Source organism: Chlorocebus sabaeus, chromosome 25, assembly GCF_047675955.1.
Source record: "Chlorocebus sabaeus isolate Y175 chromosome 25, mChlSab1.0.hap1, whole genome shotgun sequence".
Lineage (NCBI taxonomy): Eukaryota > Metazoa > Chordata > Mammalia > Primates > Cercopithecidae > Chlorocebus > Chlorocebus sabaeus.
This window is the reverse complement of record NC_132928.1, coordinates 43,906,634-43,925,370: the sequence shown is the minus strand read 5'-3', so window position 1 is coordinate 43,925,370 and position 18,737 is coordinate 43,906,634. Positions and strand designations below refer to the sequence as shown.

The 18,737-nt window shown below is 37.0% G+C and overlaps 1 protein-coding gene across 7 annotated transcripts in view; it reads left to right on the top strand.

The window, feature by feature from the left end:
• HMCN1 (hemicentin 1) overlaps positions 1-18,737 on the top strand; it is a 454,658-nt gene that overhangs the window by 113,191 nt on the left and 322,730 nt on the right. For all 7 annotated transcript variants that reach the window (XM_073011674.1, XM_073011672.1, XM_007989160.3 and 4 more), the window contains exons 3-4: positions 10,797-10,955; positions 12,042-12,164. In XM_073011674.1, coding sequence (XP_072867775.1) covers positions 10,797-10,955; positions 12,042-12,164 — 282 coding nt within the window. The remainder of the gene's footprint in view (positions 1-10,796; positions 10,956-12,041; positions 12,165-18,737) is intronic.

Sequence of the window (18,737 nt, the reverse complement as noted above, 5' to 3'; positions counted from 1 at the left end):
AAATATTTTTAAGATATTGAAAGGTACCGTGTGTACTGTAGGTACATTCATAGGTAGTGTTTTGATTGTTTTTATTTTTATGTTGAAACTTCTTTGGGCCTGAATGAAGCATCTATTAAAACTTTAGTTTGCAGTTCGAGTTTTCTATTAGAGTTTCTGCTAGAGTGAAGAATTCTCTGAGGGACAAACAGTCCTATATCCCCAGAGAACAAGGAATAGAGACTGCGACAAGACGGTGGAGGACAGGAATGGGAATGTTTGGCCCTTTTTTAGGTATCCATTTTGGTACCCTATCCGGAAGCAAATACGTGGTTGATTTTGTGATCTTTTGTGTAAACTTCAAAGACAAAGAATATTGAAGCCTATTTTGACTCTTGTATTGCTTTTTCAAAATGGAATATACAGGTGGTTAGAGTAGGGTGGATGTGGATTATAATGGGAAATTTCTTCAATTTCTTTTCAAAGTGTGCATCTATGGGAATATCCTTAAGGGTAAATACATGAGTCATTGCGTGGTAAATACTGCAGATTCCTGTGGCCAAATAACATTTAAGAAAAAGAATACACTAACCTATGATGCCTGAATTCAATCCATATGTGCTACTTAGGCAAGCAACAGATTGTTCTGTCCCCCACAAAATCAGTACTAAATCTGATTTTGTTAGTTTTTAGGTGATGGTAAGGATGGAGATCAAAACGGTTTTCCTGGGAGAATGTTCCTTGACCTACAGCCAGGATTCCTAGAGAAAACTATAAATCTCATTTTTTTTCAGAGCTGCTAGCAGCTGCAGTTAAAAAACAAACTCATTTTCAGTGAAATGGACACAAAGGAAAATTGGAGTTTTTTCTCTATCCAAACTGGGTAGGAGCAGTTAGTTCTCAGGAAGCATCTTTTTTATTCCTAGACCTTAAAAAAAATTTTCAGGAGAATTGAGGAGTCTTAGTATTGGAATTGATTTTGAATATCATTTGTCCGGTTACCCCATCAGATGTTAGAATGCCTTCCAGCAACCTGTCAATACCCCAGACCTGAGTAACACTAGTTAAAGATTTGATAGCACTGGACTTTGTTGCCAGATGAAACCTGGATCTTTGTCGCCAGATGCTCCTCTGGAGCAATGTCTGGGTAGCGTCTTTTAATGCTGGAGGCTGATATCAGCTTTCTTTGGCAGGCATATTACATTATTGAATACTGGTTCCATCATCAGCTAAGTCCCCCAGGTTTCCTTATATAAATGTTTAAACTAGGTCTCTGTCCTTTCATATTCATGGTGATTTTTTTAAAATCCTGATTTATTTGCTCTATCATATATGTAGTTGTCTCCTTTAAGATCTTATTTCATCATTTTTTAAATGACTACTAAAAACAATGTAAAACTTGTGTATCTCAAGCTTTCTCATAATATGATGTCTTTGTAAATCACAATGATTTTATTAGTAAAAATGCATTTTTCCATTTTGCCAAGAGAGGAAATAACACAAGCAGTATAAATATATTTTTACCACATTAAATATGGAATCACAGCATTACAATCTTCATTAACTAGGTAATAACAAAGATAATACCAAATGTGCTAGATGGCATGCAGAATCCATATGTGAGTGTTGGAGCAGAAGGAAGAGAGAAATTTCTATGGCTAGGTAGAGTCTTGACTAGCAGAGAGGAAAAACAGAGAAGGGTCACAGGAGAGGAAGAACTCGGAGCAAGACGGTCTGCTCAGAGCAAGTTTAGGTATGGTGAATGCTTCCTCCTTCAATAAGCAAATGATGATTTGCTAGTAGGACCTTCTTAGACCCTGTCCCTGCCTGCTCTGGCTTTTGCTCCCTAAGCAAACAAGAGAGCTACTTGTTAGGTGGGACCAGGAATCCATTCCAACCAGGGCAATGGCAGTGTCTTAATTTTGAAGGTCACAATAAAAAGATACCGAATCCTCACGCCTGTAATCCCAGCACTTTGGGAGGCCGAGGCAGGCGGATCACGAGGTCAGGAGATCGAGACCATCCTGGCTAACACAGTGAAACCCCGTCTCTACTAAAAATACAAAAAAATTAGCTGCGTGTGGTGGCGGGCGCCTGTAGTCCCTGCTACTAGGGAGGCTGAGGCAGGAGAATGGCCTAAACCTGGGAGGCAGAGCTTTCAGTGAGCCGAGATTGTGCCACTGCACTCCAGCCTGGGAGACAGAGCAAGACTCCGTCTCAAAAAAAAAAAAAAAAAGAAAAGGTTCCGAATCCTTGAATGGGGGTAAGAAAGAATTCTCTAAGAAGCTGAGAAGAGGATGATTACTGAAGGGTGACTGAGAATACCAAGATATAATTTGTTAGTTTCCCATTTTTGCCTATGGTTAACCCTGTCTACTTCTACATGTCTTCTGATAAGTAGAAGGTATTTTTGTTATTTTTTTTTTTTCTTGATTGACTCCATCCTATTTTCCTCTTTAAAGGACCACTCACTGTGCGTTATAACTCATGTGAATTATGAGGTTTTTGATATTTTTTAAAGTATTAGGTACAACATTTTAAAATTTACTCATCAAGTATTGAGTGCCTGGTACATAGTGCAGTTTTTATATTTTATTTGAAGCGAACTGAACCTCCTCCGAAGACCCAACAAAACATATCCCCTGAAGACCTACCAAAGCTCTACCTCCCTTGAATGAAGGTCCAACGAGTTGAAAGATCAGTTCCTGATGAGTTAAATCCTTACCAGTGACAGGTGATAATCTGAAAGCATGGACATTGTTGTGATTGTTACCTTTACTGTGCCTGGAATTGTGGTCAGCAGTTCTTTGATGCTTTAATTTGGATTTCACCTTCTTTGAGCTTGTTTGGTGATCAATGAATGTGTAGCAAAGAGCAGCATAGTTTGATTGCCTGGGATGTAACATCTTTTATTTTGATTTTGGAGATTTGAGGTTTGGGCTCTGCAATATTCTGATTGTCTCTCAGTACATCCCTGCAATATATTCTACAAGTAATAAAAGCTAGCACATGTCACTGACAAACTCTGTAATTATTCTAATTTATTTTATACTTGCTTTGATGCAACTGTAAATTAGACTCGATGTAATTTAATGGTTTTCACATATACATCCTATTTTCTTGGTAAAAGAATTGCACAACTGTATTTTAAGAAAGAGAACTGAGAGTTGTAAAATTGTGTTCAGCTTTAGATTGGGTGCAGTGGCTCACGCCTGTAATCCCAGCACTTTGGGAGGCTCAGGTGGGCGGATTATCTGAGGTCACGAGTTTGTGACCAGCCTGGCCAACACGGTAAAACCCTGTTTCTACTAAAAATACAAAAATTAGCTGGGCGTGGTGTTAGGTGCCTGTAATCCCAGCTACTTTCGAGGTTGAGGCAGGAGAATCTCTTGAGCACCAGAGGTGGAGGTTGCAGTGAGCGAGATCATGCCATTGCACTCCAGCCTGGGTGACAGAGCTAGACCCTGTCTCAACAACAAAAAAAGGAAAAACAAAGAAAAAAATTTTTTTTGTTCAGCTTGAAACTGAGTTTCATACCTAAATTTTATAGGTAAGGGACAGATTACACAAATAAGACATTTCACGCATGGGGGTTCCATGTGAAAAGGATACAGTCTGACTTTGAAACTAAGTGCAAACTTTAGTAGGTTATACTCATGTTAGAATAAGGGTAAATATTGTAATACTAATGAGAATTATTTTGGACTTAGTCATGAGCCTATAAAAAGTTTCAATTTTTTATTGTTTAGAGTTAGGCACTTGGAAAACAATTGATATAAAAACGAGTTCAATGAAAAGGTGAGAAGAGAAGAATTGAAATAGGTTGATTAGAAGATAAATGATAAGGCATGGGAACATGCTTGCTCTGAGATTAACATTCTTGGGTCTCTCTGATCCATAATTTGATGTACATTGTCCCATTAGGATTTGAACAGGGACTTCATTTTTTTCCCACTCCTCTCACAGTTTAAAGGTTCAGTTTATTCCAGTGCCACTCCTACACTGTCTTGTATTTAGAAATGACAGCATGATAATCTGTGTTTTAATACTCCCTTGAATGATAAGATTTCTATTCATTCTTATTTAATCTTGCTTTCCAGGAATTCATTTTGTGAACATAATTATCACTGTAACTCTGAAGTTACAGTTTTTAAAAATTTTTTTTTTATTCCAGGAGCAACATTTACTGTGAAAGCTCACATGCTTCTGTTTTTTTTTAGTACACGTTTTTCTATCTGAAACGTCTTTGGCAGTTTAGTAAATTGTAGGCATCAGTAGAATTATAAAGATAAAATGTCAATCAAAATATTGAGCAGGACTGTGCATACTGATACTAATTATCTATATTTCAAGGTTCAAATAAAAGCACGGGTTAACAAAGTCAGACCCTTTCTAAAATGCATTTAGAGAGCTAATTCTATGCATTATACAGTTCTTCTCCATTATAACTTTCATTTGTGTGTGTGTGTGTGTGCGTGCACGCACATATTTCTGTGGTTTTAGGAAATATATTTACATAGCTATGTTGGTTTTATCCTGTTATTAATCCTGATGGTACGCCAGGACAGAGAGGGGTGTGGGGGAGAGATCAAACATAGGGGGAGTTAGCTTTATACACTTGTACTTTTAGAAGGTTTGGTTCTGGAATTATATTACTTGAAATGGGATGGGCTAGGCTTAAGTCAAGCTCAGGCTGAGTATGTTAAGTGTGCCTAGAATATGTCAAGATTGCTTTGAAAATCTTTCACCCATTTACTCACTAGTCATTTATCCATTCATTCATCAAACAACAATGGAACACTTACTAAGTACTCCAAAAAACAGAGATCTAGTAGGAGGAAATATAAATTATAATACATCTTATTGAATACCACAAAAGAATAAACAATATTCTGCAGGTGTCTAGAAGAATGGGAATTTTCTTCCTCTGATTATACAGTGTCCCATAAAGCTACTTGCTTATAGTCACAGAAGTTCTAGAAGGTAATAAAATGCCTCATGGGAGTTAGCATGAATTTTCAGGCCAGGAATAATTGAGTTCAAATCTCTGCTTTTTCACTTACTAGTTGTGTGACCCTGAAAAAGGATTTTCAAAATGAGTCAATAAAACATGTTAAAAGTGATGTTTACCTTATCCACTGATATAAAAAATAAATAACATAATGTTTGTGACAATACTCTCTCAGCACTTGGCGCAGAGTAGACATTTATTGAATTAACACAGGTAGAGTATCTTATTACCAAGAAAAGTGCTGATTAAATCAATAAGAGCTTTTATAGATTTAAATTCTTCAGTTGTAAATTCTTCCATCATAAATGTTTATGGATTATGATTTTACATTTTTTCTATTTGGTATTCAGGTCAAAAACTGCTACAGACTTTTAAAGGACTTAATTAATTAGTTAATTAATTTTTTTTTTTTGAGACAAGGTCTTACTCTGTAGCCCAGGCTGGAGTGCAGTGGCGTAATCACAGTTCACTGCAGCCTCCACTTACCCAGAGCCCTCTGAGTAGCTGGGACCACATTCCAGCTGTGTGCCACCACACCCCACACCCAGCTAATTTTTTTTTTTTTTTTTTTTTTTTTTTTTTTTTTTTTTTTAAGAGATGAGGATTTCCTCTGTTGCAAGGCTAGTCTTAAGCTCCTAGTCTTAAGAGATCTGCCCTCTTTGGCCTTCCAAACTGCTGAGATTACAGATATGAGTCACCATGCCTGGCAATTAACAGTCTAAAATGAAGTCTACATAAGTCAATCAAATGTATCATTCTAAAGTAGTACTGTCCCAACAAATAATGTGAGCTACGTATATAATTTCAAAAGCAGTTGAAATTAATTTCAATAATCTATTTATTTAACTGAATATATCCAAAATATTTCAATATGTCATCAATATAAAAATTAGCATTGCTTTCGTTTTTTAATTTAAATTTTAATTAAAATAAAATTTAAAAATTCAGTTTCTCATTTTTACTAGCCACATTTCAAGTGCTTAGTAACCACATGAGGCTAGGTAGTGGCTACTGTGTTAGTGCAGAGGTAAAGCATTTCTTTCATAGATCATTTTATTTATTATTATTATTTTGATATGGAGTCTCGCTCTGTCACCCAGTCTGGAGTGCAGTGGCACGATCTCGGCTCACTGCAGCCTCCACCTCCTGGGTTCAAGTAATTCTCCTGCCTCAGCCTCCTGAGTAGCTGGGACTAGGGGCATGTCGCCATGTCTGGCAATTTTTTTTTTTTTTTTTTTTGGTATTTTAGTAGAGACGGGTTTTCACCATGTAGCCCAGGCTGGTCGCGAACTCCTAAACTCAGGCAGTCTGCGCACCTCAGCCTCCCAAAGTGCTGGGATTACAGGTATGAGCCACTGCACCTGGCCTCATAGATCATTTTAATGGCCACTTATGATTTAAAATTATTAGGAAACCAAACTCAAATATCAGATAGGGAGCTTTTATAACAAGATAATACTGTATGTTAACTTCTTTTGGAAAAAGAATGAACTTACTTTTCTTTTCAGGACCTTCTATCCGCAATGAGATAGACACATAGCTTTATTAAGATATGAATTACTAGTTAATATTTACTTTTAATTTTCAGTTAGCTAGAAGCAGAAAGGTAATAATTTAAATATACTGTATTACTTTGGGAAGAATTTTATTCCTGAGAACACTTATAATCAATATGATTACAATATAATCTGTGTTTGCAGATTATATTGCAAATGTAAAATTTGGGGCAGAACAGTCATTTTTATTATAAAGAATACATTGATTTCCATAGCAGGCAAAACATAATTAAGCTATATAGAGCACTCCTAAAGGATGTATAAGCACATCCAATCTTGGCTTCTGACATGTGTGAGTCAAAGTGTTTCTTTTTTAAACATTTATTTTATTTTTTAAGAGATAGCTTGCTATGTTGCCCAGGTTGGATGGGAATTCCTGGTTTCGAGGGATCCTCCCACCTCAGCCGCCCAAGTAACTGGGACAACAGGCATGTGCTACCATGCCTGGCTTAAAATGTTCTCTTTTTACTTGACATTCTCCAATTTTCCTGGCTGCTTTGAGACTTTTTGTTAGTTCTTTCATAAAAGTTAAAGAATTCATTTTAGAGTACATGATATTATAAAAGTCCAGTAAATAAAATGATATTTGTGAAATTCTCTGTGGGGTTTTAGTTGTGTCAGCTCACCACGCTCTTTCCTTTGATTATTAACCACTATGAAGCCTCACATACACAAAGCTCCAGTGTTTCACAAAGTGGCTTTTTTATTTCAGGAAAATAAGGTGGTTCTAATACTTACAGAAAAGGTTGTGGACCATCTTGATTTTATTAATATGTGGTTAAACTGCTTTATTCAAATTTATAGGCTGAAAAGTGTTTATAGTCTTAGGGACCCTATTTCAGTACATGATTTTTTTAGAGCTGCGTTCAATTTTAGGTGGAGCCTGAAGTTCTGGGGAGATTCCAATCGGGCGAATTCATCTGGAGTCCCTTTCAAGGATTCTAGTGGTCTCTACAGTCTACTCCTGGGTAATGTTTCAGGATTCCTAGGGAAGTAGGCATCTATAGGTCCTCTTAGGGCAAATTTATACTAAGTCAAATGGCTCAGAGAGGGTCTCTCCCTCAATAACGGGACAAGGTTTATCATTCCTTCTATTCCTAATATGTGCCTCTAGATATTTCTTAGCTGTCCTCATGTTTGGCCTGTAGACAGAAAACTTCTCCTAGTGTGTTGGTACACATGTGACAATTAGTAAAAGACATTAATCTCTCCTTAGAATTATACTACCATGGAGTTGTATTGTGTACTTGGCCACTCAACAAATGCTTGTAGAATGGATAAATTATATTGTGGTTCACACTCGGGTGCACAGTGTCAAGTGCAGTTGAGAAATGTTTTTCTTTAAGCTTCTGAATATACAATAGGAATTTAAATTTTTTTGAGCATCCCAGAATATCCATTACAAATTATACAAAATTGGCTGCAAGTAAAGATTATTTCTATCCAATATACCAAAATTACTAACATGTCTGTCTATTTCCCACTTTCCAATTACATAAATTTTCATTTAGGGTCATTGTTGCACGATAACCCTACAAATAACTGTTATGCAAAGGAAATATGTTAAGTACCACTAAAGTGTAAAGCAGAGTAGAATACATCTGAAGAGTGAGGAAGCACATTTGACTGGAAACAAAGCTTTAAGGAGGGGAAGGCATATTATCTCAACCATTGTGAGATAATATTTTAATTTGAAAAATATTTAGTCAGTGATGACTTTAAGCCAGAAATGTGCTATGAACTGAAGATTCAAGGACTCAGCAAAGCAGTTTCTTGCCATCAGTGAGCTTATACAATAATGGAAGAATTTAGGCATGCATGTTTTGTTGAGAAGTGTTTGATGGTAGAGATAGAACAGTAGAAAGACTACTTGAATGAAAATTGTTATGGCATTAAGGCGTGAAGCCAGGGGAATATTAAAAGAAGAGAAAGTAATCTCAGCTTAAAGGGTGCAATTTGTGGAGAAGGGGCAACAGGAGATAGAAAGTTAGAAAGATTATTTGATCCAACACAAGTAGTGAAATATTTTAAGGAGGAACGTGATGTATATAGCTTTTTACTGCAGGCAAAATAAAGTGGAAGGAAAAGCAGAAAATCAGATAGGAGTCTGTACATGTATAAAATTTGTGTTAAGAAAAGTGACTAGTAGGAGGTGAAGAGAAAGGGAAGGGACAGATTTAAGTCGAATGAATGACTACTGATTCGATGAAAGTAGAAGGAGGAGTCAAAAATGACTCAGGTTTTGAAACTAAATATGCAGATAGTACTGTAAACAAAATAGGGATGACAAAGCAGAAAATATGAGTTCTGTTTTAGATGCACTAAATTGGAGATGCCTATAGAACACCCAGGAATAGAGGTCTAACAAGAAATTGAAAATGTAAAATTAGAACTTGAGAGATAAGTATGGTCAAAAGATACAAATATACAAGTTGTTGAGAGCGGTGTGATTTGTTAAACTAAATGCCTCGAAAATGCATATAAGTGATAGAAGGTAGGAGATAAGTTCTGCAAAAAGAGAAAGGACTGCTAACTCAATAAAATTTTGGGGAATCTATTGCTGGTATATTTTCCAAAGTGAAGATCAGGCTCCTACATCTGCTAGCCCCATGCAATTAAGAAAGTGACCTAATATTTAATGAGTCTCTCAGTTTTAGAGTCATTTTTTTAACAGCTGATGCTCTGTTTCAACCTATTGAACAAATAATACTCAAAGACTGTAAGTTTTGATTGGGATCCAGTACAAGAAAAGATTCTCTATTTCATTCAGGCTAGCTACATTGTAAACTATTCTAATACTTGGTTCTTATGACCCTGATTAGATCTATGGTATTCATGGTATCTGTATCAGAATATGAGACTCTTGGAGCCTGGCGAAAGACCCAATAGGAAAATCAAATAGGATTTCCAGAGTTTAATGATAAAGCCTTATTCCTTTCATGGAATAACTATTTTCTTTCTGAGAAAGAGCTCTTACTTGTTGGACTCTACTGCCATAAAGCCCACATGATCCCAGGCTGCCCTGCTTTTTATGTGATTGCTTATTCTAGGCCCTGAACTCCTTCAGGACAAGATATTTTAGCTTATTTGTTGGATGACCAAATCTTAGCCAGGTGTTCAGCAATTATTAATCGCTCAAATTATATTGATCAAAAGTCCATTCCCTTGGCCCTATAGTTATTGCTATCAGTCTGTCTGTCTGTTTGTCTATCTATCTACCATTTATGATGGAGAAGTAAAATTGGAAGGAGCACTAATATTTCAACAGCAGAGAAATGGTTGACTAAAGTATGGAATATAGACATAATAGAATATTATTCCATTATTCAAACCTGTGGTTTTAAACAATGCTGATGACATGGAACCAAACAGGATGTAATTCTAAAATATAATGCATAAAACTGTAAATACAGCAAGCTCACAATTTCATGTACAAATCCACATCATTATGAAGGAAATAAACATGACAAGAATTCCTCTGAGGGTGGGAACAGTTTTTGCTTAGGAATACATATTGAGCCTATTCAAGTAGAAAATAAAACACACAGATTATGGGTTAATAGGAAAATGAAACAGAGTCAGAGTGAAAAGAATGACAAACAGAATGCATTTTATGTCAGATAGTCAGGGAAAGCTTCTCTGACAGGTACGAAGTGAGCAGAAGTTTGAAGGAGTATAGAGACATGCCATGCTGGAAAGATTTAGTAAAGAGTGTGATGGAGTAGAGAGATCACCTTGATTAGTTCCCAGGTAAGTAGTTGGCCTTAGCCATGGGTGCACAGCCATGAGTGCAAGCAAGTGGTTCACGAGTAAGGCAAGCATCTGGCGGCTTCTGCAGGTAGGTTAACAGGTATTGTGGTGGGAGCTTATAAACATTCACTTCTAATTGCTCCTGTCTTCTCAATACAATAAGCAAGGTCATCAAATAAGAATGAGAAAAAGTAAGAGAAGAGGGGATATATGAGATCATCATGTAAGAGAGGGGAGAGTAAATAGACATTTAATTTTAAACTTATATAGCTATTAGTTTGTGTGTTTTGGGTGAATTTCTAACTTATCCCTAAGTAAGCATTTTTCTAGTTCATATCACTTTACATCTGTTCCATCCCTTCTTGAACAAAGTGCCAAACTGCCAGAAAATAAAAGTGAAAACTTGCTCAGTTCTAAAACTCCCAAAGTACCTTGTTATAACCAAAATATTCAATTGTTTTTGCTGATGAGGTAATTGAATTTTTCTCTCCACTCAACAGGGTGGTGGTGATTGTCCAGAAATGAGTATCGGAGCTATAAAAATTGCCTTGGAAATTTCTCTTCCTGGTTCTTTCATCTATGTTTTCACTGATGCTCGGTCCAAAGATTACCGGCTCACCCATGAGGTTCTGCAACTTATCCAACAGAAACAGTCACAAGTGAGTAAGAATCAATCCCAACATACTGCATTCTGTCTAAATGCAGTAGGTAAGAGATTGCCTATCTTCTTTGACTATTCCATATGTGGTCAATAACAAAAATTATGACTATCCCCATGTATGTTCTCCAATATGTATATGTCATCTAATTTAAACATATTAAACATATATGTGATATTTATACATAGCATATGAATGCCTTGTTTTTCAGTATGGAGAAGACATGATTGGGAATTAATTAAGGTACTTGTTACCATTTTTTCCTTATAACTGACAAAACATAGGCCTAACCAAAAAAGGTTTATATTCCAATGTTATCTCTGATGTGAAATCATGCCTGAGTCAGAGTTATTCTTTGTATCAGCTATTGCTGCATGACAAACTTTTCAAACACTCAATGGTCTAAAACAATAAGCATTTATTTCTCACATGTTCACAGAGCTCAGTTGATCTAGGCCAGGCTTGCTCACTGGTGTGTCTGGGGAATAGTATGGGTTTTGCTTATCTAAGCTTGACTGTCAGGAGACCTGGCTTTGCCTCATAGTTGTCTTACCCTCTTTTTGGGACCAGTAAGTTAGTTTAGGCATGTCCTTCTCATGGCCATGGCAGAAACACTTGAGAGCAAATGGAAATACATAAGCCCTTTTGGGTCTCAGCCCAGACCTTGTAGAATGTCATTTTTGCCTCATGGTATAGGCCAAAGGAAGTTACATGGACAAGCTTAGATTCAAAGATGACAAAATAAGCTCTACCTCTTTTATAAGAAGAAATTCAGAATCTTTTGACTGAGTGATACAGGGAGGGGTGAGGAATTGAGGCCATTCTGTGATCTAGCATAGTCATGGTCTCATTTCTACTTCTACAGCTTTTCGCCTACACTTCTGAAATAGAAATCACTATGTTCCTATCTGAGTTCACTATTAAACAGAGTATAAAATCAATAATTATACATACACACATATACACACACACACTCACATATTCTACTTGCCTAGTAATGTGTTAACACAATAGGTACTCGATACATTTTTTTTATTTCTGGAAACCCTTTACACTGTTTGATTTTTTTTTTTTTTTAAATCATAGGTGGTATTCGTACTGACTGGAGATTGTGATGACAGGACCCATATTGGATATAAAGTCTATGAAGAAATTGCCTCTACAAGTTCCGGTCAAGTGTTCCATCTGGACAAAAAACAAGTTAATGAGGTCAGTTTAATAAAAGGAGTCTACTTTATTACCAGCTGCCTTATCAAAATCGGTTAGGCCAACATAATTATGACAGATTTGATTTCAAAAACAATTTTAACCGAAAGGTATTACTCCTAGGCCACAGTTCATAAAGGCATTGAATAATGTGAAGTAATGTAGATATATTTAATGTTAATTTTTAGATTGTATTACTTATAGCAACAAACTGTTAAATTTAATTTAACTGTTTAATTTTATGGGAATCAAAAATTTTTGTTGTTGTTCAGTAAGGTCAATTTGTGTTTGTGATGAATAACTTTCATATGACTATTAAAATGAGGCTTAACTGGTTACTGAAGTAGAATGTGAAAAAGTTAATTACTGAGCAAAATTCTAATGTAAGAAAATTTAGTATTTTCTTTTTTTTTTGAGACGGAGTCTCGCTCTGTCACCCAGGCTGGAGTACAGTGGCCTGATCCCAGCTCACTGCAAGCTCCGCCTCCCGGGTTTACGCCATCCTCCTGCCTCAGCCTCCCGAGTAGCTGGGACTACAGGCGCCTGCCACCTCACCCGGCTAGTTTTTTGTATTTTTTTAGTAGAGACGGGGTTTCACCGTATTAGCCAGGATGGTCTTGATCTCCTGACCTTGTGATCCGCCCGTCTCGGCCTCCCAAAGTGCTGGGATTACAGGCTTGAGTCACCATGCCCGGCCAGTATTTTCTTGAAAATTCCTTTAGATAGGTTTAATTGTCATATATATATATATATTTATATATATATATTTTTATATATATATATATATATTTTTTTTGAGACGGAGTCTCACTCTGTCGCCCAGGCTGGAGTGCAGTGGCACAATCTCAGCTCACTGCAAGCTCTGCCTCCCGGGTTCATGACATTCTCCTGCCTCAGCCTCCCGAGTAGCTGGGACTACAGGTGCCAACCACCATGCCTGGCTAATGTTTTTGTATTTTTAGTAGAGACGGGGTTTCACCATGTTAGCCAGGATGATCTCGATCTCCTGACCTCGTGATCTGCCTGCTCGGCCTCCCAGAGTGCTGGGATTACAGGCATGAGCCACCGTGCCCGGCCCATAATTTCTTCTTTGTCCATTTTGCTGTCTTTCCTTGGCCTCACTCAAGATAATGACATTATTTTAAACCAGTTTATATATTTGGCTCTCATTTAAGTTTCTAGGAACATACCAATACAAAGATAAGGGTATTTTAAAATTTATATTATTTTTTGTTTAGTCCTATTTTTTTTTTTTAAGTGCTGGGGTACATGTGCAAGATATACAGCTTTGCTACATAGGTAAACGTGTGCCATGGCGTAATTCACATTTGATTCCTGTGGTTACTGTATCTCTACAAGTTCTATTAATTTCATGACAGACTCCTTTGTGTCTTAAATGAAATGGTTCACTAGTTCTCTTATAGCTTAAGAGTTCTTATTATATCAAGGTAGAACTAATAGGACATTACAAATTTCTAGAGGAAGCAATCTAGTGAAAAATTTTTTAATCAACATATTGAAATATATAGATCTGTAAAATTAATCTAAAAAATGTATTCTTGGAAGAAACAGCTTTAGAGAGGGTTATGGCTTGATTTTAGATTGTGTCCACTCTAGTGACTCAGAAATTCCTGGGCAGGGTCTGATGACTACACAGTGAGCCCTCAACAGTTAATTTGCATCAATGTTTGCATGAGAATTTGGGAACCTGGGAAGAAAGGGTTTGGGGAACAGTGCAGGGCTCTCTCAGACACTGGGTTCCTTGTCCTATCCCATATACTGTACTTGAACCTAAAGAAGGAAAAGCTGCTGATAGAAATTGTCTTCAACATGGAATTCTGTAAGACTCTAGGGTATAGTGAGCAGCATTAAGTGGGACTTAAGTGAGGAAGAGTATCATTTTCTCTTACATCAGCTTGTACATCACTTACTTAGAGTTTTGTGAGGTTCTGGGTGGGAGGTGGTGTTGGTTTGCAGTGGAGAGAGATAGTGTCGGGGTCAGTATGCTGAGTATGCCATGCCTAGTGGACATGGTCATTCCCAGCAGAAGTATTATAAAAGAGGCAAGAAGACACATGGCTGGCGTCTAAGCTTTTGAAAGAATAGTTGCTCAATGGGACCTGGTTGTGTGTTTGTGAATAGTCAGACACCACTTAGAGATTCCCAAAACAGGCTGAGCACAGTGGCTCACACATAATCCCAGCACTTTGGGAGGCCGATGCAGGTGGATCATGAGGTCAGGAGTTCGAGACCAGCCTGGCCAACATGGTGAAACCCTGTCTCTACTAAAAATACAAAAATTAGCTGGGCATGGTGGCACGCACCTGTAGTCCCAGCTACTCGGGAGGCTGAGACAGGAGAATTGCTTGAATCTGGGAGGTGGAGGTTGCAGTGAGGCGAGACCACACCACTGCACTCCAGTCTGGGCAACAGAGTGAGACTCCATCTGAAAAAAAACCAAAAATTCCTCAAACAAATGGGGTTAAATTTAAGGAGAACCATAGGACTTTATTAGTAGTGGGTTTCAGAGCCAGATAAACAACAACAACGACAAAAAAAAAAAAAGTGTGTCCTGGGAATGTGACTCCATTTATGTCTACATAACCAAGGAAAATTGAGTTACATAAAATTGAAATAATATAGTGCGTTAAATGGAGAAACTAAGCCCTATAGAGAAACTATAAGCCCTAGAACCTTTATTAAATGGCATGTGATATTGTTTGGCTGTGTCTCCCCCCACCACCCCCCAATCAGTTCTCATCTTGAATTGTAATTCCCATAATCCCCACATGTCATTGGAGGGACCTCATTGGAGTTGATTAGATTATGGGGGTGGTTCCCCCATGCTTTTCTCATGATAGCGAGTGGAGTTCTCACAAGATCTGATGGTTGTATAAGGGGCCTTTCCCTGCTTCACTCAGCACTTCTGTCTCCTGCCACTAAGAAGGATGTATTTTCTTCCCCTTCCGTCATGATTGTAAATTTTCTAAGGCCTCCCCGGCCATGCAGAACTGTGAGTCAATTAAACCTCTTTCCTTTATAAATTACCCAGTCTTGGGCAGTTCTTTATAGCTACATGAGAAAGGACTAATACAGCATGATATTATACATAATTTTTATAGTTCTAATAATTTTTAATAATTCTGACAATTACCAGATACTTTGTAAGAATAATAGTTTATAAAAATTTGGTGTAAATTCAGAAAATTTTATAAATAGGAATATATTACAGAAACTTAACCTACTGGCTTGTTGTTAGTGTTTCTCTCCTGGATCATCAACTGATATTGTAATCTTTAAATTTAGCTTTAGCAGAATAACATTAGAAAGAAGCATTGCTAAAGTTGTCCATTTTTATAAACTAGAGTTTGATGCTGACAATAGGGCTCAGCCTTTATTTATCTATCCATCATAGCAATTCTTACCACCTTGCTAATTGGTGCAGGAAAGGATGTTTCATTTACTTTGGGCTAATGAGACCAAAGGAATTTTAGCTAGGGGCATCTTGGATTAAGTCAACAATCAAACCCATCCTACTGCTAAACCACCAGAGTTCAGGAAATTATCTTTTTGTTCAAGCCAATTTGAGTTGAGTATTCAGTTACCTTAAAGTAAATGCATCCTAAATGATAAAACTTGTATATTTCTTTGTGACATGGGATCTGTGAGTCCCAGTTTCCCTGTTTGTAAAATGGAGACAATAGAATTATCCTTTTCAGAAATTTGCTCTAAGGTTAAGTGAGATAATGCACTTAAATGTTCCACAAAAGGTCTGGCACAGAGCAGTGCCCAATAAATATTAACTACTGTTATTATAACACTGGTAGTGTTGGTATTATGCTTTTAAAGTGAGGAAAATTGTGCCATCATGTTTGCTAGAAATTAGATGCCTGATTGTTACTGGGAAATAAATCTGAGTAGGAGAATCCAGGAAGAGGTTGGACGGTTTTCAATGTGTGTGAAAAAAAAAAAAAAATTGTGAAGCTCCTATTGGAACTGTATAAGTCAATATATTCCTTAAAGAAAGCTACCACCATGGAAGATTTTGTTAATAGGAAGCATTATGACAGTGTTAAAATTGGATTTGCAAAATTTTGGCATGTAATTTAGTCATTTCTTTTTTCTCACTGTTCCAAATTATTCTATTATGTAAACATTACGAACTCTAGGGAAAATAGATGCTATACTGGAATCTTCACATTTAATAGACACAAGAACTGCAGGGAAGCCACACATGCACTGAGTCCTTTCATTTTACTCAAGACTTTTCATCTACTGTTTCTAAAGGAAAGTGTGGTGTTATATTTTACTCTCTTAACCTATTTAATCAGTTTCTTAACCTGGGGGATATATTTTATATCAACTCTCTCTTGAGCTAAAGTAAAGTTTTTACTGCGTTCTGTTTTTTCTTTTTTTAAAAAAGAAAAATCATTAAGTAGAAAATCTAGGACTCTTTCATCTTTATTTAACATAAAAGGGAAACCAAAGTGAAGAAATTATTTGGCCAAGCATCAGTGGTCTATAAATCACTGTATGGTATTACATTTTGGAAACGCAATTTACAATACATCTCAAGGATGTCCTTAATTCACCTTTGAATACAGACAAGGAACTAAACTATTGCAGTGTTACTCCTTTATTTATATGCTGGGTGGGTTGTCAGTTGATTTAATTAATGCTTCCTTTTAGTGTAAGAAAAAGTCCAAGCTGGAAATCTCAAAGTTTCTTACAGATGCTATATCCCTGTGTCAAAGAAGCTAACACAAAAGACCCACTGTTATTTAGATAATTCGCTTGTCCTGAGCTTCCCTATCCTTTTTCCCACCTCCCCCAACTCATGTCCTGTAACATTCCCTTCCCTCGAAAAACTCTTACCAGCCTGTTTTATTGGTCTGATTCCAATAGATGCTAACATTACAATAAAAACATTTCTTTTTTTATTTTTTAAAGTTTTGTGGGTGCATAGTAGGTGTATATATTTATGGGTCCATGAGATGTTTTGATACAGGCATGCAATATGAAATAAGCACATTATGGAGAATGGGGTATCCATCTTCTCAAGCAGGTATCTTTGAGTTACAAACAACCCAGTTACACTCTTTAAGTTGTTTTCAAATGTACAATTAAGCAATAAATAGCATTTCAATAAATAATTAGTTCTGTAATTATCTATTACAGAGGCAGGGTATCAGTAACTGAAGCTCTGTAACAATGGAACCAGGGGAATATGTACCCAACCGCTTCCTATTTCCTGGTGCCTTTCATTTTCCCAAATCCAGCTGGAAGTTAGGGAACTAAGGGGAGGCGTTCCATAAAAGTCAGCATCCCAGGCTGCGGTCACGTCTGTAATCCCAGCACTTTGGGAGGCCGAGGCGGGTGGATTATGAGGTCAAGAGATTGAGACCATCCTGACCAACGTGACAAAATCCCGTCTCTACTAAAATACAAAAATTAGCCAGGCATGGTGGCATGCACTTGTAGTCCCAGCTACTGGGGAGGCTGAGGCAGGAGAATCGCTTGAGCCCCCAGGAGGCAGAAGTTGCAGTGAGCCGAGATCCCGCCACTGCACTCCAGCGTGGGTGACAGAGCGAGACTCTGTCTCAAAAAAAAAAAAAAAAAAAAAAAAAAAAAAAAGATCAGCATCCCAGGGTGCAAAGTCAGATTGAAATGATTATTAGAGAATGAAGCTGGAGGGGCAAGCAGAAAACATTCAGCACAAGCAGTATTGTGTGGTAGTTAAGACTAATGCTCTGGGACCATGGCACATATCCTAGTCATATGACCTTAGATATTTTCTGGGTGGCAGTTTCTTTATCTGTAAATGGAGAGAATGATAGTTCCTACTTCATAGTGTTGTTGGGTTTAGAACATATCGATAAATATTAACTGCTATTATTTTTATTTAGTGATACATGCTAGTAAAAATGTTCTAGTGATCTTTTTTGGTTTTCTAATAGGAAGAGGAGAGTTGAGCTTACTAGGTATTTCAAAGGAAATAAACTGAACCCAGGAAAATAAAGTGACAGTTTGCAACACATCAATGAAAAATTCAAATCCTGGCAATGAAAAGCCTCATAGATTAGAGAGTACTGGGCTTATTTCTCTTGTTAGTTTTTCCCCTGAGTTCAATACTTATATTAGAAAAAACGGTAAACTTTGCTGGAGTATGAATTTGGCATAGCCTCTTCCTGCTATTTTGGCTAATGGCCATTTAGGACTAGACTTTAGACCATTTAGGACTAGACTTTAGCTTTCTGCATATGGCTCAATGATGAGACTCTGAAACTTGGGGTTTTGGACAATTAGTGCTCTAAAATGAGGTATCTGCCATTTTGTTTTTCCCCATTCCTGAGTTTCACTCCAGAAATTATTCTAAAAATAACACCTTACTGCTGACCTTGAAAATAAGTAGAAACGGGTGTTTCCTCTGAAATTTGAAAATGTATCAGGGACAACTATAATGTTCTAGAGAGCTACAGGAAATGTGTGAAAACAATGTGTAAATGTTTCCACTTATCCCTTCTTTGAATTCACCTGTGGAAAATAGAACGGAGATGTTCGGAGCCGATTCTTTAA